The sequence below is a fragment of the Sceloporus undulatus genome, chromosome 1, assembly GCF_019175285.1.
Source record: "Sceloporus undulatus isolate JIND9_A2432 ecotype Alabama chromosome 1, SceUnd_v1.1, whole genome shotgun sequence".
Lineage (NCBI taxonomy): Eukaryota > Metazoa > Chordata > Lepidosauria > Squamata > Phrynosomatidae > Sceloporus > Sceloporus undulatus.
The window spans coordinates 23,995,230-24,015,865 of NC_056522.1; the positions used below are offsets into that span (position 1 = coordinate 23,995,230).

Below are 20,636 nucleotides of genomic sequence, written 5' to 3' on the forward strand. Positions count from 1 at the left end.
CAGGCCACAATTCTAGCCTGGTTTAAACAAGAAGCCAGTTTTCACCAATGATCTAGGCCAGTGATTTCCAAACATTTTTGGGCTACCACCTGCTTTCCTTTTGTGCAACAACCCTAGACCCCATTCAAGGCCTATTTCTTGATATTAGGTCTTTATTCTACTTCAAACTCAAACCACCCAATTTCAGTTGCTGCTCCCTTTGCACCCAGTCACCCTGGAAGCAGCAACCAAGCAGTTGGCTGAGCAGTGACTGAGAAGCATCTTGCAAGTACTGGATTTGTGGCAAAGACTGGCATGGGTGAGAGGCTGCCAGTCACTGCTTGACCAGCTGCTTGGTTACTGCTCCCAAGGTGACTGGGTAAAAAAGAGAGAAATATCTCCTTGGCAAAGAAGGACACTCAATCCTTCTTTGTTGCGTTACAGACTGCCGAATTGCGGCGGTCTGCTTCCGCCGCCGCTTGCACTGTCTGGGAGCCGCAGCCTTTAAACGACGCGGCTCCCGGACGTTGCCGAGAAGGAGCACGGAAATCACGCTCCTTCTGAGGCCCCAGAAGAGGCGCCGCAAAGCGCAAGGGGTGCGTTTGCGGCATCATTTCCGGGGCGACATGTGCGGACGCTATGCGTCCGACACGTAAAGATGGCGGCGCCCATGTGTATAGGGCACCGCCATCTTTATGCCCTCGTCACGTGCTAGGGGTGAGGCCGATATGGATGCTGGGTCCTCGGCCAACCCCTAGCACATGACGGGGGCGTATTATAGGGCCATCTATAACGCGCCTTTGTCAAGGGGGAGAGGGGTGTAGCCAGCTTCCCACTTTTCTCTCCAACAAGGAAGGACTCTCAAGCTGAGAGAGGAAAAGGACACTTTTGAAGACTTGACCCCACATACTTTTCTCCCTGATTTGCTAGAGTTATGCCTTCCCCACATAGCTTCAAGTTGTTTCCCTTCCAAACATTGTTTCTTCTGCTACCTCTTCTCTAGGCCTGTGCAATGAAAGAAAGCAAGAACAGCAGCGCATATCGGTCTACTAGCCAAGTCCTAGCACAACTCACAAAGCTTAAGCAGGGTCCTAAATTCGAATGCTTCTTTTTGCTGCTGTTTCTTCTCTGCTTCCATGTGCTCTGTCATCTTGCTCTAGTCAGTTTGTCTGTCCCAAAATGGTATCATAGGAGTGAACTTGCCTGGGCAGGCAAAGAGTGGGAGACACCACCACACAAAGCAATCATCAAAGCTGTGTGGTAGTTTTAAGGGAACCTGAAAACAGAAGTTTCATGCAACCCACCATTGTCTTAAAGGCCACTACATCTCCTTGTCTTTCTTGCTCACCAATACTTTGACTGGCTGCCCCCTTCTGCCCCCTTTCTTTCATTGGCCCCCTGGATCTTTCCACTGCCCACAGGGGGATTATACCACCCACTTTGGGAATCACTGACCAGTATAGTGGCAGTAGGACCATTGGTGTAGCCTGAGGACATGCTGTGTCCAAACTTGAACATTATAGCCAGGACCCTCCAACCTGGAAAGCTGAGCCTGAGACTTTCAAGCTAGACCCCCAAATTTCTATTCTTGATCCTTTTTCTATTCAGGGGCAACACACTGAGAAAGGCAATCAAGTGTTATTTCTTTGTTTATATGAAGTACGTATTCCTATATCACCTCTTAGCCCACAAAGGCTCCTGAATGGACAAATAAAAACAGTTCAAACTATACAATTAAAAAAAAAACATGCAATAGATGTCAGGGATGATGGGAGTTGTAGCTCTTCACCTCTGGCTTGAACTCACCACCTGGTTGTGCACTGCGCTGACCAGTTTTGGCCAGTGGTTATAGCTTAGCAGAGTTACAGAGAACAGGCTGAAGACCCCGACAAACTTTCCAAGCCTTTTCACTCTTGCTTCCACAGAAGTCTTCACCCTTCTTCAGGATCCAGCTGGCTCTTGTAGCTTCACCCAAGACACCAGACAACTCAGTAGTCTTAAATAAAAGATCTACTTTATTCTACTATACACAGCTCCAAAACTATCCAACACAACAATACTATACTCCTTACTACCCACTCTACAACCCACAAAATACATTGGGATGCATAGTCATTATTATAGTCAATGCATGGTACCACCCACTGTTGTCTGTTTCCACCCAGTAGGCGTGCACATCATTCCCATTGGTTCTCTTGGTTCATCCTACAATTAATGATTTCATCATCTCAGCCTTGACCACTTAACAATTGTCAGGTGTGTCCAATTATCCACTTTGCATTTCTTGTCCTTGGCATTCAGGAATTGTTAATTGTATTACCATTTACACCTGTGTGGTTCTCAATTGGCTTCTGCTGAGTCACCCTGACTCTCACATACATGTTTTATTTCATTCACTGTATAACCCATGTTGCTTTTTCCTTAACAATAGAGCCTCTCCTGATGATCTCAAATTATTGACAGGCTCATGTGGGAGGAGGCAGTCTTTCAGATATCTCAAATGTTAAATTTACATATGTGGGACCAGCAACAAAAATTTCCATCTCATGTCAGTTGCTAGTGACTATTGATTTGGGATGGGTCTGAGTATTAAATAGATTGATTCAGACCCGAGGAGAGGATGCTCTGATCATGAGCATAATCTAGCCCATAGAATTTCTCTGTCTGATCCATGAAGGCAAACTCTTCCCTCTCCCCCAAGCTCCACTTCTTCAGCCAAATTTAAAGGAATCCTGACTATCTCCAAATTGGGGATCAAATATATCTGGGATTCCTTTCTTGGTAGATCACTGCTGCTGATTTAAGATATCCCAAATTTAATTTAAACCTTGAGGTTTGATGCACTTGACACATCATTGTCCAAGCTTCTTCCCTTCTAAAATAAAATAAAATAGCTGGTATCTGGTCATTGAAATTCTACTCTGCTGTTGCCTCTGAATTTGAGATGAAAAAGAATATCATTTCTCAATAAGGCAAAATTGTTATTTTGGATTTAAGCAAAGGTCATGAGTAGGGTCAGTTTGTTACATGTATAGCAGTGTACTGCATAAGGACCGTGTCTAAAGGAGGGCGACTAAAATGGTGAAGGGTCTGGAAACCATGCCCTATGAGGAACAACTAAGGGAGCTGGGGATGTTTAGCCTGGAAAAGAGACAATTAAGAGGTGATATGATAGCCCTGTTTAAATATTTGAAGGGATGTCATATTGAGAAAGGAGCAAGCTTGTTTTCTGCTGTTCCAGAAAACAAGACCTGGAGCAATGGATGCAAGCTATAGGACAAGAGGTCCCACCTCAACATTAGGAGGAACTTCCTGACAGTAAGGGCTGTTCAACAGTGGAAGACACTCCTTTGGAGTGTATTGGAGTCTCCTTCCTTGAAAGTCTTTAAACAGAGGCTGGATGGCTATCTGTCAGGGATGCTTTGATTGAGAGTTCCTGCATGGCAAGGGGTTGGACTGGATGGACCTTGTGGTCTTTCCAACTCTATGATTCTATGAAATATAATTCCTGAAACTGTCCACCTAATGGTTTTTCCATTATTGTTTCCAGGGCTTTTTATTGGTTTTGAGAAATAATTGTTCTCCTGCACAAATACCATTGAAGGCTTAGAAAAGTGTCTCAGATTGTTAAAGAAATAACAGTGCAGTTATATGCTTGTCTCTGCAGAAGCAAGTTCTATTGAATTCATTGGGACTTACCTAAGACTAAATCCCATTGAATTTAATAGGACTTCTGAATGCATGTAGAAAATTGGACTATAAATTTCCTAAAAGTCACTTTTCATGCAAACCGATTACACTCTTAGTTCCAAGGCAATAAAAAATACATTATCTCCCATGTTTAGATGATGGAGAGTGTTGTTTGTCTTGTATGGAATAAGATCCCCTTTGTTTTTTTACAAGAATCCTGAACTGCCTCAACTGAATCAAGATGCACAAAACTCAACTTTTGTTTTATTTTGCTTTTGCCATTGCTGCTAATAATTTAAAAAGTGCTGGGTTTTTTTTTATCATAATACAAGAGGAAAATTTTCTTGGACCTTTTTGGGCAGAGTGCCTCAGAATCCGTCCATACTACACAATTAAAGCAGTATAATTCCACTTTATCAGCCATAGTTCCATCCTATGGAATTCTGGGGTTTGCAGTTTAGGAAAAGATATTTAAAATTCTCAGCCAGAATGTTCTAGAGGTTTACCATAATACAGAACCCAGGATTCCAGAGGATGTAGCCATGGCAGGTAAAATGGTATCATACTGCTATAATTGTGTAGTGTGAAAGAGCCCCCAATGTATCAAAAGACCCTTCATCAGTGACGGTGGGAAAATTTGTGAATGGGAAGACATTCCATGCCAGTATTCTCTGAAGATGCCAGCCACACATGCTGGCGACACATCAGGAATAAACTCTTCTAGAACATGGCCACATAGCTTGAAAAACTTACAAAAAACTAGACTTTGAAAATGTTCATTTTCCAGAGCCCTGCCTGGTATAATCCTATAGAAAAGATCTTAAGGCGACAATTTTTACCACTTTGCTCTGTTCACTTTAGTGGAGCCCATTTCTAAGAAGACATGTATAGTCAGGGAGGGAACCTCCTTCAATCTAAGAACCAAATTGGATTTCTAAGAAGTTCTCAGGGCCAAAAATCTAATGGAGGGCAGAGACAAAGGCAAAGGATGCTACCAAAAATGATATCTAAACTGATATCAACCAAGCCTTAGGGTGAGCATTTCAAACTTCTGAGAATGGGAGGAAAGCTACAAAAGCAAGAAAACAATGGTGTCATGAGAGAGGGTTGTGCCTTAATTTTAAGTATTCCAGAGGGTGAGATTGAAACCCCAAGAGGGCTACATTCAGTCCCAGGACCTAACATTCTCCACACTTGGTGTATAGGGTTTTTAAAACTGGATGTCTCTTCTTCACAAAAGGAAAGTCTGCCTGAGAGGGTGGAGAAATAAATAAATAATAAAACTTTTATTTGTATACCGCTTTTCCATCTGATCAGAGCGGTTCACACTATGCCAGTTTTGTGTCCTATATCACAATACAAAGCAATACAATACATCAAGCAGTACAATATATCAACAGTTACATCAACAATATTACACAGTTCAATAAAAGTCTAATACCATATACAAAACAATTAAAAACTATCAGTTGTGGTTGGGCATCCAGATCTTAATTAGGGTGTTCTATCTCTAGAGAGAATCAGGGGGGTATGCTATCTGGAAAAAAAAGTATATTGGAACTTGTGGCCTTCCAAATGCTGTTGGATTGCTTTTCACTTCATCCCTCATTACTGGTCATCCTGACTAAAAGTATTTGGAGGGTCCTCAGCTCTGTCCAAAATTCAGAATTTGATGTGATGCCCAGGACCCTGACATGGTGGTTTCAGCATGTCCCTATTTTTCCAGGCTGGGCTGTCACTAAAGGGTTTATGCCAGGGCAACCTGTCTATGAATACTTATAAAGCTTAGCAGATAACATTGGGCCCATCATTGGCATATAGCCCAGTTCGCATCACAGGTTTGTTGTGAGGACAATAGTGGGGATGGTGGGCACATAACTTCCATGTATTAAAGATGAGGCAAAAAAATATACAATCATGGGATGAAATCTATAATGCTGCTGTCCTAAACATCTTTACTAAAGTAGGACATCCAAACAGACTTGTTTAAGATTACTGTACATAGTTAAGGTGTGCTCTGTTCTCTTTTCAGCAGGCTGACAAATATGTATCTCAAGGTTCCAATATACTTTTTAATAGGGGGCAAGGTAATGATTTGGCAATTATTTATCAGAACCTTTAGTTCTCTTGTTTTGTATTCATTTCTTTCCCTGCTAAAACCCAGTCATTCTAATGAGTTTGGGTTGTGTCAAATTCCCTTTCACTGTACATTCTGTACAGAGAATCATATTGCTGAAGATGTTGCTCTTTGCAGGAATCCCATCTCCACCTGTCAAAGTGTCTGTCCAGAACAGAACAGCCCACATGGTAGTAATATCTTGGGTCCCAGGTTCAGATGGTTATTCTCCTTTGAGCAGATGCAGTGTTCAGGTAAGCTGACATCATCATCATTATCATCACCACCTCTTTGTTTAACATTTGCATGGTACTGGGGCAGACAACTGTGGCCACTAGATTTTTGGGTTCTGTAAATCACATCATCCTATACCATCTGCTGGGAGCTACAGTCTATTAGCATCTGGATGGCTTTGGTATAGTACCCTGATATAGTGTTTTTTATCTGATATTGCAACTAGTACTTAGGTGCTGTGGTATGTATGGGTGTTCCCAATAGAAAAGCTGCAGAATACACAGAGAACATATTCCTTTTTCTTGGGACAAATAAGTATTCCAATACACGTCAGATGTAGACGGCTTAGTACCTGGATGAGAGAGCACCAGAAAGGAGTATTGGGGATCTCCAGGAAGGCATAGGAAAGAATCCTGCCTAAAACCCTGAAGATCCCTGCCAGGCAGAGTTGACAATACCGGACTAAATGGTTCCGCAATCTGCTTCAGTATAGTGCAGCTTTTTTTGTTCCTATGTATACACCTCCCAATGGCTCTAGACAGCATAGGCAATATTGAGGGATCATGGGAATTACAGTGCCACAACATCTAGAGGGCAACACATTATGAATTCTATTCTAAACTATAAGATACCCTCAATCTTTTAGACTTTGCTTAGAGGGAAGCTTGAAAATAAAACAGTTATGCCGAAGGTCAATTTTAAGCAAGATAGCTGTTCACTATCTGTTTGACATGGTTCTGGTGTACCTAAAGGAAAAAGAGTCAGCTTTATTTTATCAGGACTGGATGAAAGAAGAGTCCTGTAATGCACCAGGAAGCAAAGCTGGCTCAGTGCAAAAGGGAAGGGAAGATTTGCCTCTTCACTGCTGGCAATCATATGAAAGTCTGACACTTTCAGTTCCTCCTTAATGGTTATTCTGGGTATCATCTCTAGACAAAAGTCCTCAGGTTAAGACAAGGCACAGTGAGTCATTCTGGTTGCAAACACCAGTCAAGTATATGCATTGGGTAAAATATAACCAAGTTTACTGAGAAAGTCAGCATCTGTGGACTTGGTCTGCGATGGCTGCCAGTCACGCTGGTACTGTAGCAGGATTGCCATTTTGCATTTCTTTCTTTCTTGGAGTATACTTATATTCTACTTTGTCCTGAAGGTTTTAAGTGGATAAGAAGAATAAAATGATCCCAGCAAAAACAGAATCAAATTCATTAAATTGCAAGTCTGCACCATTTTGAAGGCATAACCCTGAACCTCAAAGGCCAGACAGATCGTGAAACAGTCCTAAAAGATGCTGAGGCTAGAACGTTGATAAGTTTCTAGCATCAAGGCAGTTTCATAACTTGGGCAGCTACAGATAATACCTCTCCTTTGCTCTTGACCTCAGAACTTGACAAGTAAGTGTGAATGTAGATATTCAACCCATAGAAGAGGGCAGAAAGGATTTGACTTTCCCACCTTGTCCTCTATTCACCAGCCCCTAGAGTCCCATACTCCAACTTGTTCTTGAGGGTCAGAAGGCCATCCTTGATTGGAATGAGCTATGTTACAAGGAAGATGAAAGGGGGGGGGGAATCAAGTGGAGGCACTTTCTATAAGTGGAACACAAGTTGTATGCAAATATTCACATTAATGCGTGAGGAGATGGTGTATCAGTGTTGTGTTTGCCATTACTAGATCCCCAAGCTCTGCATCTAGGATGGGCACCTTTATGGTGTTGGGAAAGTCTGAATTGCACTTTTCTTTTGAAGTCCTTTGAGAACTGCAGCCTTCTCCTGACCACAATTACCAAAATTCAGTGGCTCTGTGCTACAGTAGGATGCCAGAGCAACCTCCTGTACAACAGAAGACTGTGAAACCATGGCAGAGCACATCTCACAGGCTTCCTTTACTGCAGGAAATGACATGAAGGACAGAAGCAACACACATTCAGCACAATTTGGGGGCACCTTAGCAGTATGACTTGCAGCAGCAGTCAATTTTGCAGGGCCACAGCGGGTGAGGAAGGGCCCACACGAAACCCATGGGCTACATGCTGTCCCTTCCCACTCTACATGCTCAAGGCATTTTTATTTATTTTTTTGCACAAGAGCCTATGCATAGGCATATGTGCCTAGACTCTGTTCATGCCCTGGAAGAATGATGGGCCTGAATTGTACTAGAGTGTCAAATCCAGCAGGATACCAAGTACAGAAAACCAGGCTTTCGTAGATAAAACTCAGGAAACCCTTATTTAAATAAAAGTATAGAGCCAGTCCAGCGATGTTCATTGTCAGAATAGACAAGTAAATGTTTAAATTGCCTAATTAAACTACACACAGTTTCTTATTCATTATAATTAATAGACACACTTCTCCCATTTTTCTCATACCACCCCCTTCTTTGATGTTACAAGCAGATTCTTTCACAGGAATGGCCTTGAATAGACTTTGGCTCATGTTTGGCTCCCTTCCAGCAATATCTCAGCACCTGCATCTGAGTTCACTACAATTTAATAATACAATTTCTTTCTTTCTTTCTTTCTTTCTTTCTTTCTTATTTATTTATTTATTTATTTAAAATATTTATATTTTGCCTTTCTCCCACAATGAGATTCAGGATGGGTTACAATAATTTAAAATATTTCTACTAATATTTCTACAATAATACTATTTATTAATTATAACCCATCACACTTAATTCCCTATATTTTATGGCAGGCAAGTGTTTATGCAACTCTTGACAAAGAGTGGATTCCGGGTTCTGGGAAGCCCTTGAACAAGTTCCTTTAAGTAGCTATCTTCCACCCGCCCTGACTGGACCTGACTCTTTTCTGTCCATTTGCCCATTAACTTGCTGCTTCATTTGTAGTCCATCAGTACCACTTCTAAGAGAGAGAAAGAGAGAAAGTTGTGCAGAGGTTATTGCTCATTATCCCTGTTCCTCTCATTGTTCGTTCTTTTGGACAGTATGGGTAAGCTGGCAGCAAACAAAAATAAGCAGCAGTAGCAAGACCAGGACCAGGAGGCTCAAAGAATTGACCATGGAGTTGCCTACCTTGGACAGTTCTCCTGGATTATGTACACAGACCCTGTGCATAACTAATAGATAACTATGGCGGGATACAGACCACCCCTTTGGGGCGGCCTGCACCCACCCCTTTCCCCACCGGATCGGGGGCCTGAGCAGCCACAGCGGCAGCCCCGGAGGCCCCGATCCGCCACTTTTCAAGGCCTCGGGGAAGCAGCAAAATGCTGCTTCCCCCCGGCCTGGAAAGGGGTATCCTTGGGGCTTCATGCCTCAGGACACCCCAGGGAACCACTACCGGGAAAGAAAGGGGCCGCTTGGACCCTCCCCCCCGGCTTCCTTCCTGCAACCGTTTGGTGGCTGCAGGAACAAGGCGCTCCCCAGGAAGGAGCTCTGTTTCGGAGCTCCTTCCGGTGCCGTAAATCGGGCACCCTGTAGCAGCGCAAGCATGCCACGACCATGCCGCGCTGTTTGGATGCGGCATGGCTGTCACATCAAAATAGCGCCGCCCATCTGTACAAGGCGCTGTCATTTTGACATACAGAGTACGTGCTAGGGTTAGAGAGTGTCTGTAAAGGACGCTCCGAGGCAACCCTAGCATGTACTCGGTACATGCTAAAAGGCCCATCTGGAGAGGGCCTATGTTCCTTTGCAAATCATACCTTCTTTCTTCAAAGATGGCAGAGCTAATTCATTTTTACCTGGAATGAATATTTGCACATAGAACACATCATTCAAGAGAGCTATCAATTTAATCATGGAAAATTTTGAAGTGCAGGTACTCATCATGACCACCCCTACAGCCAATGCCAAGGAGCATACAAAAATTGAGAAATCATATTCTGATAGCAAGAGGAAAGGATAGGCATTGTCACTCGTGATAACAGTGAACCAATTCTAGCAGTTCTTTCTACAGTGATAAGATCTTTTGTACTGTACATTCAAGACAAAAGTTGCATATCGCTTTATACTCTTAAAATGGGGCTAGGTTGCTTTAAATGTGGTCCCTGCCTCCTGTTGCATTTTGGGGTTTGTAGTATAGGGAGGGGCATTTAGAATATTCAGCCAAGGAGCTCTTAAACCTCACTGAACTACAAACTCCAAGATGCAACAGGAGGCAGGGACCACTTTTAAAACGACCTAGCTCCCTTTTAAGAGTGTAAAGCGATAAGCTCCCAAGCTACAGCTAAATACTATACAGTGGGCCCTTGGTATCTGCTGATGTTTTGTTCCATGGATACCAAAATCCATGGATGTTCAAGTCCCATTAAATACAGAGGCATCGTAAAATGATATCCTTTATATAAAATGGCAAAATCAAGGCTTACTTTTTGGAATTTATATTTTTCGAATATTTTCAAGCCATGGATAGTTGAATCCATGGATGTGGAGAGCGGACTGTACTTTACAGCAGAAGATTCATAACAATATTTTGTCGCTGTGGAAAAGTTCCATTCTCCTCCCACACTTTGTTGTGTGCCTTCAAGTATTTCCGACTTAGGGTGTCCCTAAGGGGTTTTCTTGGTGTCCTGGACTGCGGCCAGCACACACACAAACAAACGCTGATAAAGATGGCTCAGCAAGAAGGGAGCTGAGAGACAGTCTACAGACCTTTCTGTTAGTCCTAGAGAAGCAAGTCACCAACACAGCCAAGGTCAGGATACCAGAGTTCATGGAAGTCAGTTCGGTCCAAGGTCAGGGCAGCCAGAGGGTAACAAGAGTCCAGTTCGTTCCAAAGTCGAGGGTCCAAGATAAACAAGGGTTCAAGGAAACAAGAAGCCAGTGCTGACAGCAATCACCAAGAAGGATACTGCAATAATTGCTGTCAAAGGGTCGGCGTTCTGTAGCTACTTAAATACAGGACGCCCTCCCTTGTGCCAGCTGTGGCTTATCAATAGCTTGCTTCTCTGCCAACCTCCTGGATCGACGCACGCAAGCACTCTCAGCTCTCCGCTGCCTAAAGGTAGGAACCTCCAGGCTTGGTTCTTCCCCAGAGTCACCACTACGCTGCTGAGCCTCAGGAGGAATCCCCACAGAGCTAGGACCTGGCTGAGCTTCAACCCCTGGGGCTGGGAGATCAGAGCTGGGGTCTGGCAGGGCAGGATTAGGACCTGGTATAGCCTCCATTTCCTCTTGCACTTGAGGAGCCACAACCTCCTCCTCATCCTCCGAGTCCTGCTCTTGGCTGGCCATGACATTTGGCAAGATTTGTCCAGAGGTGGTTTGCCTTTGCCTTCCTCTGAGGCTGAGAGAGCATAACTTACCCAAGGTGACCCAGTGGGTTTCCATGCTTATCAGGGATATGAACCCTGGTCTCCAGAGCAGTAGGCCAACACTCAAACTACTACATCACACCAGTTAAATTCACAAGGAACAGGGAGGTCTCATTTGGGGTATGTGGAAGAGTGTGACAGATGATGGCATCACCTCTGCAAATTAAATGCTGGTGTTTCAGACCACAAACCCTGTCTCCACTGCAACACTGAATACACTGTGGAATCCTTCATGCCACAGGACACTGGGCTGGCTTTCTTCCTTTAAAAAGTTCTGCTGCTCGCCAAAAGCTTTATGTACCAAGCAGATTGCTAGCATTGATTGAGCTTACCAACTTGTGTGGAATTTTTAAAAATGTGGATTATATTAGAATGTTTTGAGGTTTCATGTCTACAGTAATAATTTATGCTATCAAAGATCTTATTGTACAATCTGTCGGGCAAGTAATTTGAAAATGACCAAAAAAATTCTCAAATGTAATATGAGGTCAGGCACCTTCTGCTTAATGTTTACATGTTGCACAGGGCCATGGTTATGCGTTTTATCTTGGACCCCTTTGGCCAAGCCATGTCAAAGAAATGGAAGTGTGTAAATGCCTGGAACAGAGCCAAGTAATCTGAAGTTTTTTTCAGTTTCTCTGAAGCTGCGTGCTTCAACAATAACTGTTTGTGCATCCAAAATTCCTGGAAGTGTGGGCTGCAAACCTACACACAGTAAAACTCCTTCGAATCCCACTGATCTCAGGGAGATTTACGCCTGGAGCAGCCAAATATGAAGTTTACAGGACCTACTTTGCCTTTAAGTAAGATCTTAAATTCCAAACTGAAAAAGGGGAGATATAAATAAATATAGTAAAATACAACAACAGTGATCTGGAGGTTTGTCACCCAGAACCAGATGCAACATAATGGTACAGCTAGGCAGATGTAAACTAAAACTTAAGGAAGAGAGTGCATCCAGGCCAAAGCTTGGAAACATTACTCTTTTGGACTACATTTTCCATAATCCCCAGTTGGGGATTCTGGGAGTCGTAAACCAAGAAGAAACTTTCCCCAGCAGTACTCTGGACCTACACTCAGCTCAGAAATCTGTGATTTCAAGCTCACAATTTCTTTCATGCAAAGAAGGACTCCTGGATTTTTCCTCTAAATGTGTTTTACCAGCAATTGAATTTTCGGGCTAATGTAGAGGAGGGTTTTTAGTATGTCCTGTTACTACAGTCAGTCCTCCTTATCCATGAATTTTTTATCCATGGATTCAAGTATCCACAGTTTGAAAATATTTTTTAAAAAGTATGAATTCCAAATAGCAAAGCTTGATTTTCCATTCTCTGTGAGGGTGTTGTTATAAAGACTGTCCTAATATATAAAACCCACTACTGTATTCTACTGGTTTTGACAACTGTTTAAAATTAATTACTCCTAGCAATTTATTTTGTGATCTGTAGAACAGAGGAGATCTCAGCCCAGGATATCTTTTTACTAGGATTGCAAGAATTGGCAGATAAAAGATGTCCACTTTTTGAGGGGTGGAAAGTCTGTCCCTTACAAGATTGGCAGGTATTATAAGGAATGTCCATATCTGAGGGCTAGAAAGCTTGTCCTTTCATATAGACTGAGCAAGATGTCATCCCAAATCTCATATTTTGGGATGTGGGCTCCGTATAAAAACAGGAATGTGTATGCCATGTAATTTATGACTGTGGACAATATGATTATATGTAGTAAAATCAATAGTTTCATCTGGTATTTTGGCAAAACACAAATTTGTTAATAGGTACTCCCCAATTGTCAGCCTTGCATGTCTTGACTCTTGACTGGCCTTTACTGGTATTTTGAAAAACTGGCAATGCAACTTTTTACCCTAAGATTACATGGGGTAGCAGCTGAATGATGTTTTTCTAGGCGCAGTGATTCGCTAAAGCAGTCACAAATGCTCCTGGACCAGAGCCGTAAACTCAGTGTATCCCTAACCCCCAAATCCTTTCCATCTTGGTTGAAAACTAGTGGAAATCTCCTTTGCAGATGTGCCAGTGCATATAGTCTTATGTATAATATAGATGGAAAGCCAAAGCCCCAGAACAATGCAGGGGTTCCGAGTCATATCCACAGAGCACGTTTGTGTATTCAGCCCTTTGTGATCATCCTACATTTTTAAAATAATTGCTTCATACAGCTGAGGAAGTGCCCTTTCATGTAGATAGCCAGATAGCATGTGGATTTCCTGAAACTGGGGCTCATTCATAAGAAAGGTCAGGACATATTTTCCATATCTTTTCTGGCATACACACATTTCTGCCCTTTTAGCACTGAAATGGAACACCATAAAGAAATAAAAAAGCAGTTGTGCAATATCAAGTGAGTATCAGCCTAGCTATTAGATGCTCAGAGCTTGAGAAAGTTACATTTTTGGCTTAAATTTTTGGATTTCCCCTAGCCAGGATAGCCATTGATCTTACTAGCCGAGAACCTCTGGGAAGTGAAGTGCAAAAAAGGAACTCTTTCCATCTCTGACTGATTTCCTTTTTTAAAAAAAACCCACAGTGTCAATCCAAGCTCTACAAGTGTTTGAGGGTTCTGAATGAACTGCTTCTCCAAGCGACAAAGGGGTGGGTCAAGAACAGGGAGATGCATTTCCTTTCCGGATGCTGTCATGCAAATGGTATTTGATGCTACATTCTTACTGATGCTCCAGAAATAAGACAGGAGACTAAAAATATATATATTTAAAATCCAATATAATATTTTTATGGGCCACTTGCAAGTCAGCTGGTGCATTGGTTTGAGTGTTGAATTAGAATTCTAGGAAACTAGACTTTGAATCCCTGCTTGACCATGGAAAGACTGAGCAAATCACATTCTCTCAGAGAAGGTCAATAGCAAACCCTCTCTGAGGAAATCCCCCCCGCCAAAAAAACACCTGTCATAAGTGTACATTAGTATCACCATAAATTGGAATGACTTGAAGGCACACGACAATTGAATGCTTTGCAGATACAGTGATAGACACCAGATTTTATTAGTTAGATTTAATTCCCATCTTTTTCCAATGTAAGATGGGAAACGTTATTCTCTTCTCATCTCCCTGCTCATCTTTGTACTATGGGGTAAATTAGAGTCAGAGAGAGAGAGAGAGAGAATTATTGACCCAAAGGCCCCCCTCCCTTGAATGTTGTGGCTCAGTAAGGACTTGAACTTGAATCTCCCAAGTTTTGGGCTCAGAGCTTGGAAGGTTACTTTTCAGAAGTAAACTATTCCATTATTTATTACAGTGTTTATGTATTTCTGTTACTCATTATGATGATTTAAAAACATTACTCATTCCACTGCTTGTTACTTTCCCATTACTTTCCCATTACTTTCCCATTACTTTTTGAGGAAAAGACCTTTTTATGAAAGTAAAGGAATGGTATAAAAATGTTAGATCCCCAGTAAAATGACTCTTAAAATGACCTTAAAAGTAACTTCCAAAAATAGCTCAAAACCACTACATCAGGAAAGTAAAATTGCTCTCTTCCAGGTTAGCATTCTCTGAAGATGCCAGCCACAGATGATGGCAAAACGTCAGGAATAAATTCTTATAGAACATGGCCACATAGCACTAAAAAACCCACAAAACACTATTGCTCTTACTTGTTAGATTGCTTTTTATTTAGATTTTTTCAAATTGCATACAGAACAAAACTCATGCGAACATCACATGGCTTTTAAAATGTAACTTTGTTAGACCCTTATTATCTAAAAAGTAACTGGTCAATGGTAGCAAACTTTTTACTTTCATGTTTAGTCCAAGCCAGTTCTTTAGTCTAACCATAACTCTACACTGGCTTGCAATGCAAGTCAGGATCTAAAGCTATGCATGTACACAAATTGCAGCAGGATTTAAATGTGGTGTGGTTTGGCTACTTTCTTGAACTCAGTGACCTCTGGCACTTCAGATTTGCTGCCTTTCAGAATAAAAGAGCCAGAAAGATATTTATGATGTTTTTACAAATGAATTATACCCAAAACAGGAACAGCTGCTTATGATTACTCTCTGCTATTTGCTTGCCAAAGTATCAATTAACATCAAGGATTGTTTCACTTTGCTCTTTTCTCCAGTGGGTATGGTACTGAAGGGCTAATGAATGCTGCCAAAGATGAGATGTCACAGAATTTGAGATGAAATTAGATCTGAGCTGAAATGTTGTGGGGCACTCCTTCCAAAAATGTATGTGTGTGTGTGTGTGTGGGGGGATTTTGGTATTCCCAGTGCATCTGCGTTGTTGCACTGAAAACTTGGATGATCCTACAAAATGTTGCAAAGCATGTTCTCTGTTAGGAATAAAGGCAAGAAGCATTGCTTTTACTCTGATTTGGCTCAGTGATGACAACTGTAGCCAAATCTGGTTGGCTGCCTGGTGATATGATATCATCTCATTGTCTACATGATCCCTGCTTGGCTGAACAATTCACGCAGCCAGAAAAGCCTCCTCTTACATCATCATTTTATTAGGGCAGGTGCTGCAAACAAGAGCAAAGTAGTAAAGCCAAAGTGTGGGCAGGAGTGTGTATTTGCCCTTGTTCTGTATAAAATTACCTTCAGGCTATGTTTATAAGCATAACATAATAAAATAAAGAGAAATGAATTTCACGTTTAGACTTGGGTCTCATCTGTAAGATATCTCCTTATGTATGTGCAAATATTCCAAAATCTGAAAAAATCCAAAATCCAAAACACTTCTGCTCCCAAGCATTTCAAATAGGGAAACTCAATCTGTACACAGAAAATATATCATAGGTCACATCATACGGAAAACTCGAACCTTTATAATGCGATTGCAAGTGATTGATACCTTCCTTTCATATCTGTGGTGTCTGTGGTAAATATTTACCGAGCGAGAGCTGATTACTGTACGATCTATACACTCATATGGTCTAGAAACTTGCCTTAGATTAATAAAAACTGGGTATTCTTGTGATTTTAACAAGGTATTCACACCTTGTGTTCACATATGCTTTCTGTTTGAAGCTTTTTAAAGGGTTTTTTCATAGATTTTTTTTAATGTTGGTGTTATTTCCCACGAAATAAAACAGAATTACACCTAAAGTCTGAATTCAATTATCTATGTAAACTCATTTCAAAACATTCAGCTCAAGAAACTATCTCTTTTAAGAAACCATGCTAGGTGTTTTGTGTGTGTGTGCGTGCATGCATGTGTTAACTACACAAAAGTACAGTTCCCAAGGGTTTTTAAGAGAATATATTATAGTTAAATTGGTTTCAGCCCTATTAAAATTGTAATACAAATATGCTGAATAGCAAATCTGCATAACAAGGCCATTTGTGTTCATTTCCTAGGTAAATAGTCTAACTCAGCATGTATTTCTTTATAGTGCCATGGGTATATAAATCCCATATTACATCATTTACTAGCCCCAAACTATACTGGAGAGTATAAAGGAAATTATGTTGCAAGATAAGAATACATCCTTTCTATTATTTCAGATTTCCTTGCCTGAGACTAAGGTGACATTATAGCTGACTGTGCTTTTGCCAGTGGAGTGAAAATAAAGATCTACTAGTCAGTCTTATCTATCATTCTTCAAAGGATGTTTGGTTGGTTTTTAGAAGTAAGCAATATATAAAAATTGGATGTGACAAATGCTTATCCATATTGGAGAAAAGTACCTATGGTTCGAGTGGAACATGAACTCTGAGGAAAGGTTTTATGCACTCAAAATAGTTCTGGTAGTTTTGTGAAAGTCACCCTTATTCCAAATACTATGATTGATACTGGGCTGATGAGGGGGAAGGTATGGTTGGTTCCTTCCAATACAAATTCAGAAGACCGGGGAGCACTGTGCATAATTCAGACAGTTTCTTTCATTTTAGTTTTTTATTTAGATTCTCCTGCATAATACTCTTTTTAGTATTTTTTCCTCTCCAAATCGGAGAGAAGATTGTGTGATTATGTTTTCTTCCGGGAGTTGTGTTAAGCAATGGGACCAAAAGGGCCTCTGTTCCCCCAGCCTCCTGTGATGCTTTCTGTACAATGCAAGGTATTAGCCCCAGGATGGGATTGGCCATTCTAAATACCAGTCCAGTGGTCCTGGCCCAGTCCCTGACCATAAGGGCCTTAATCCAGTCCCAAAAGACCAGCTGTTTGCCATGGAGTTTCTTGGAAACTATTCGGTGACAGCTTGAAAGCTGGACAGCTCCACATGTCCCTTATCTATTGACACTGTCATGTCCATCCTGAAAGCCCCCGTTGTGGCCTCCAATGTCAGAAGGAAGCACTTGGTCACATGGGTGTACCATTTCTGCCCTTACAGGCTTTCAAAGGGGCCTCTAGGATGCACATGACAGGGGCAGCAGATATGGGGTGGGCAGACATATAAATACCTACCTATTGCTGAACCGGCTCAGGGATGAACTGGATTAGAGCCAGGGGCAGGATACCACGGGCTTGGCCTGTGATATCCTGGCCATTTGCTCAGGCTCTCTGTTTCTGTGTCTCTTCCCTCCATCTGTTTTCCTTCACTTTCTCTCCCTCTAGTAGCAACCATTTATTATGACTACTGCACAACAGACATGATGGTGGTGCTGATCATGTACAGAGTGCCATTTCTTTGCTAGCTATCACATCTGCTATCTGTGCTTAGGGGCAAGGATCACCGGCAGCCTTATCACTTCTGTTCTTGTGAATTTGGTGCATCTGTTAAGAGGCATCCTGTCATTATTCACAAACCAAGATTTGAAATGCCAGTTAAACATAGCAGTGAGGTTAACTGACAGTTTATTCAGATTACAAAACAGCAATTTGCTTCAGACCAGTTGGAGTCAAATCTGAGTTGTGCTCTAAAACATCTCACCTTTAAGAATTCTCTTTCCAGACTCCCCTTTGTCCAGCCACACTCCTTCTGACACATCAAAGAGGTCTTTTAACTGCTGCTCCACTTCCTAACTCCTTATCAACCCATCTTTCCCAAGGCTTTGTTGACCATCAAACACTTCTTCACTCAAGACCCTAAGAGCCATATAGCTTAACTACTCCAGCCATTGTCCATCTGTCTCCTTTTTGCATTTCAATTGAATTATGGACCTCTCTGCTGTTTGCCTTCCCTTCCTGTGCTTTCCTTTAATAAACCGTAGCTCTGTTTCTCTATCCCCATTATCCCCATTTTACCATATCACTACCTCACTGCTTCTATATCCCCTCATATTTCTCATCATGGCAGATTCTGACATTTCATCATAGATTCTGACACATCCTGTCCACAGTATCTGTAGTGCCGGAGCATCTTAATTAGCATCTTGATTCAACTGTTTCAATTTCATTGCAGGTGAAGAAGATTGCTGATGCAGACAATGCTTCAGTGATGATTTTTAACACTTCTACCCCACCTCATCAGTATCGTATTCTGAATCTGAGGCCTTTGAACAATTACAGCATATGTGTTTCTTGTATGAATGAAGTAGGATGGTCTGGCTCTAGCCCCTGGATTATGGCCAGTACAACAGAAGGAGGTAAGAAAAGCAAACAGTCTAATCCTATACCAATAACAAAGTAACCTCATATTAACTAACCCTTAGTTTAGCAAGTATTTATGTAGCTAACCCTTCCTCTAAGGAGTTCAGGGTGGAAAGCAGTGTCTTCCCATTTGTTCTCATCACAATAATCAGCTTACTGGGCTGAAATACTGCAACTGACCTAAGAGTGAGTTTCATGACTGAAGCAGGGTTTGAACTGCCATGCCATCCAAGCCTTTCTCAACCCACTGCCCTCTAGTTTTGTCTTAGTACAACTCACATTAACCCCAGCCAACATAACCAATAGTGGAAATTGTAGTCCAATATATCTGCATGGCATCTGGATAGGGAAAGGTGTTCCCTGTCATATATTACATTGACTCTTTAATGTGGCTATTTTAAAGCTGTGTCCTGTGTCTGTTTTTGGTTTTGTCTGCCTTCAAGTTGTTTCCTACTTATGATGCCCTAAGGTGAAGCTAGCACAGAATTATCTTTGGAATATTTGTTCAGAGAAGGTTTGCCATTGCCTTCCACTGAGGCCAAGGAATGTGATTTGGCCAGGACCACTCAGTGGGTTCAAATGACTAAGTGGGGATTCAAAACCTAGCTTCCTGGAGTCCAATCATTACACCAAGCTGGCTCCCTCTATTGTGTTCACTGCATTAAAATTTAAAAAGTCAAATCATTTTTCCATATTTAACATGATAGCAGTATATATTCTAAGCAATATCCTACTTGGCATCACTATGGGATGATCTGAAATGTTTTCAGAAGACAATTTTGATTTGCAGTGAATGGCTCCAAAATCCCTTTCTGATCACTTTAATTGTAGGGAAAATCAAATCTATCACTTGAGCTACAGTATTTTATCAGTGGGAAAATGAAATCTTCCCTGTCCACCCACCCACCATTTAGTTCATCTGTTAGGATAGTGGGCTGCTTTTTGGAATATAGGTGCAGTACATACTGCCAAAAAGCGGCGTATCTGCGAGGATTTTAGGGTTAGGAACCGTGTGGCAACTGCACAGTCCCTAAGCCTAATACATGCCGGTGGCATTACAAGAGCAGTTCCCCATGTACATGGGCACCACCATTGTGATGTAAGCGACGTGTGGTGTCTGCATGCCATTGGCACACTTGTTATGTCCACCCTGCGGTTGAAAGAGAACCCGCTTTTTCGGGTTCTTTTTCCTCCGGAGGGAAGCTGTACAATTTGGTGGCTGCAGCTTCCCTCCAGAGTAAAAAAGGCCGCCGGCAGGGCGCCCTTTTCAGCTGGTCTGTCCCAGGCCATAGTTATGTGCATATCATGAACCATTATGGTGTAGTGGTTTGAGCCTAGGACTAAGACTATGGAGAATGCGGTTCTATTCCCTGCTCAGCCATGGAAACCTGACTGAACCTGGGCAAGTCACACACTCTCAGCCTCAGAAAACCCCATGATAGGGTCACCTCAGGGTCGCCATAAGTAAAAAACAACCTGAAGACACACAACAACAGCAACCACAAGCATATCATGAACACTGGTTGGATAGTGTCAGTGGCTATGCTACAAACATTGCCTCTACTACTCCCATGCATGTACCATTTTGTTAATGATAGTTTGCCTGCTTTTTCATTCAAGCATTGTATGTAGCCTCTTTAAGAAATATAAAATGGCGGGGCAGGGGAATTAGGCTGAAGAACCTGTGCCTCACTATTTTCTCTGTACTGACTTACAATTGATCTACTTGTATTCTTTATTTTTCAAATGATACATATTATTGTCCCATCTGAGTGTATTATTATTATTATTATTATTATTATTATTATTATTATTATTATTATTATT

At 41.8% G+C, this 20,636-nt stretch overlaps 1 protein-coding gene across 3 annotated transcripts in view; it reads left to right on the forward strand.

The window, feature by feature from the left end:
• Positions 1–20,636, forward strand: part of MERTK (MER proto-oncogene, tyrosine kinase) — an 83,113-nt gene that overhangs the window by 22,325 nt on the left and 40,152 nt on the right. For all 3 annotated transcript variants that reach the window (XM_042452043.1, XM_042452058.1, XM_042452051.1), the window contains exons 6-7: positions 5,924–6,039; positions 18,622–18,805. In XM_042452043.1, coding sequence (XP_042307977.1) covers positions 5,924–6,039; positions 18,622–18,805 — 300 coding nt within the window. The remainder of the gene's footprint in view (positions 1–5,923; positions 6,040–18,621; positions 18,806–20,636) is intronic.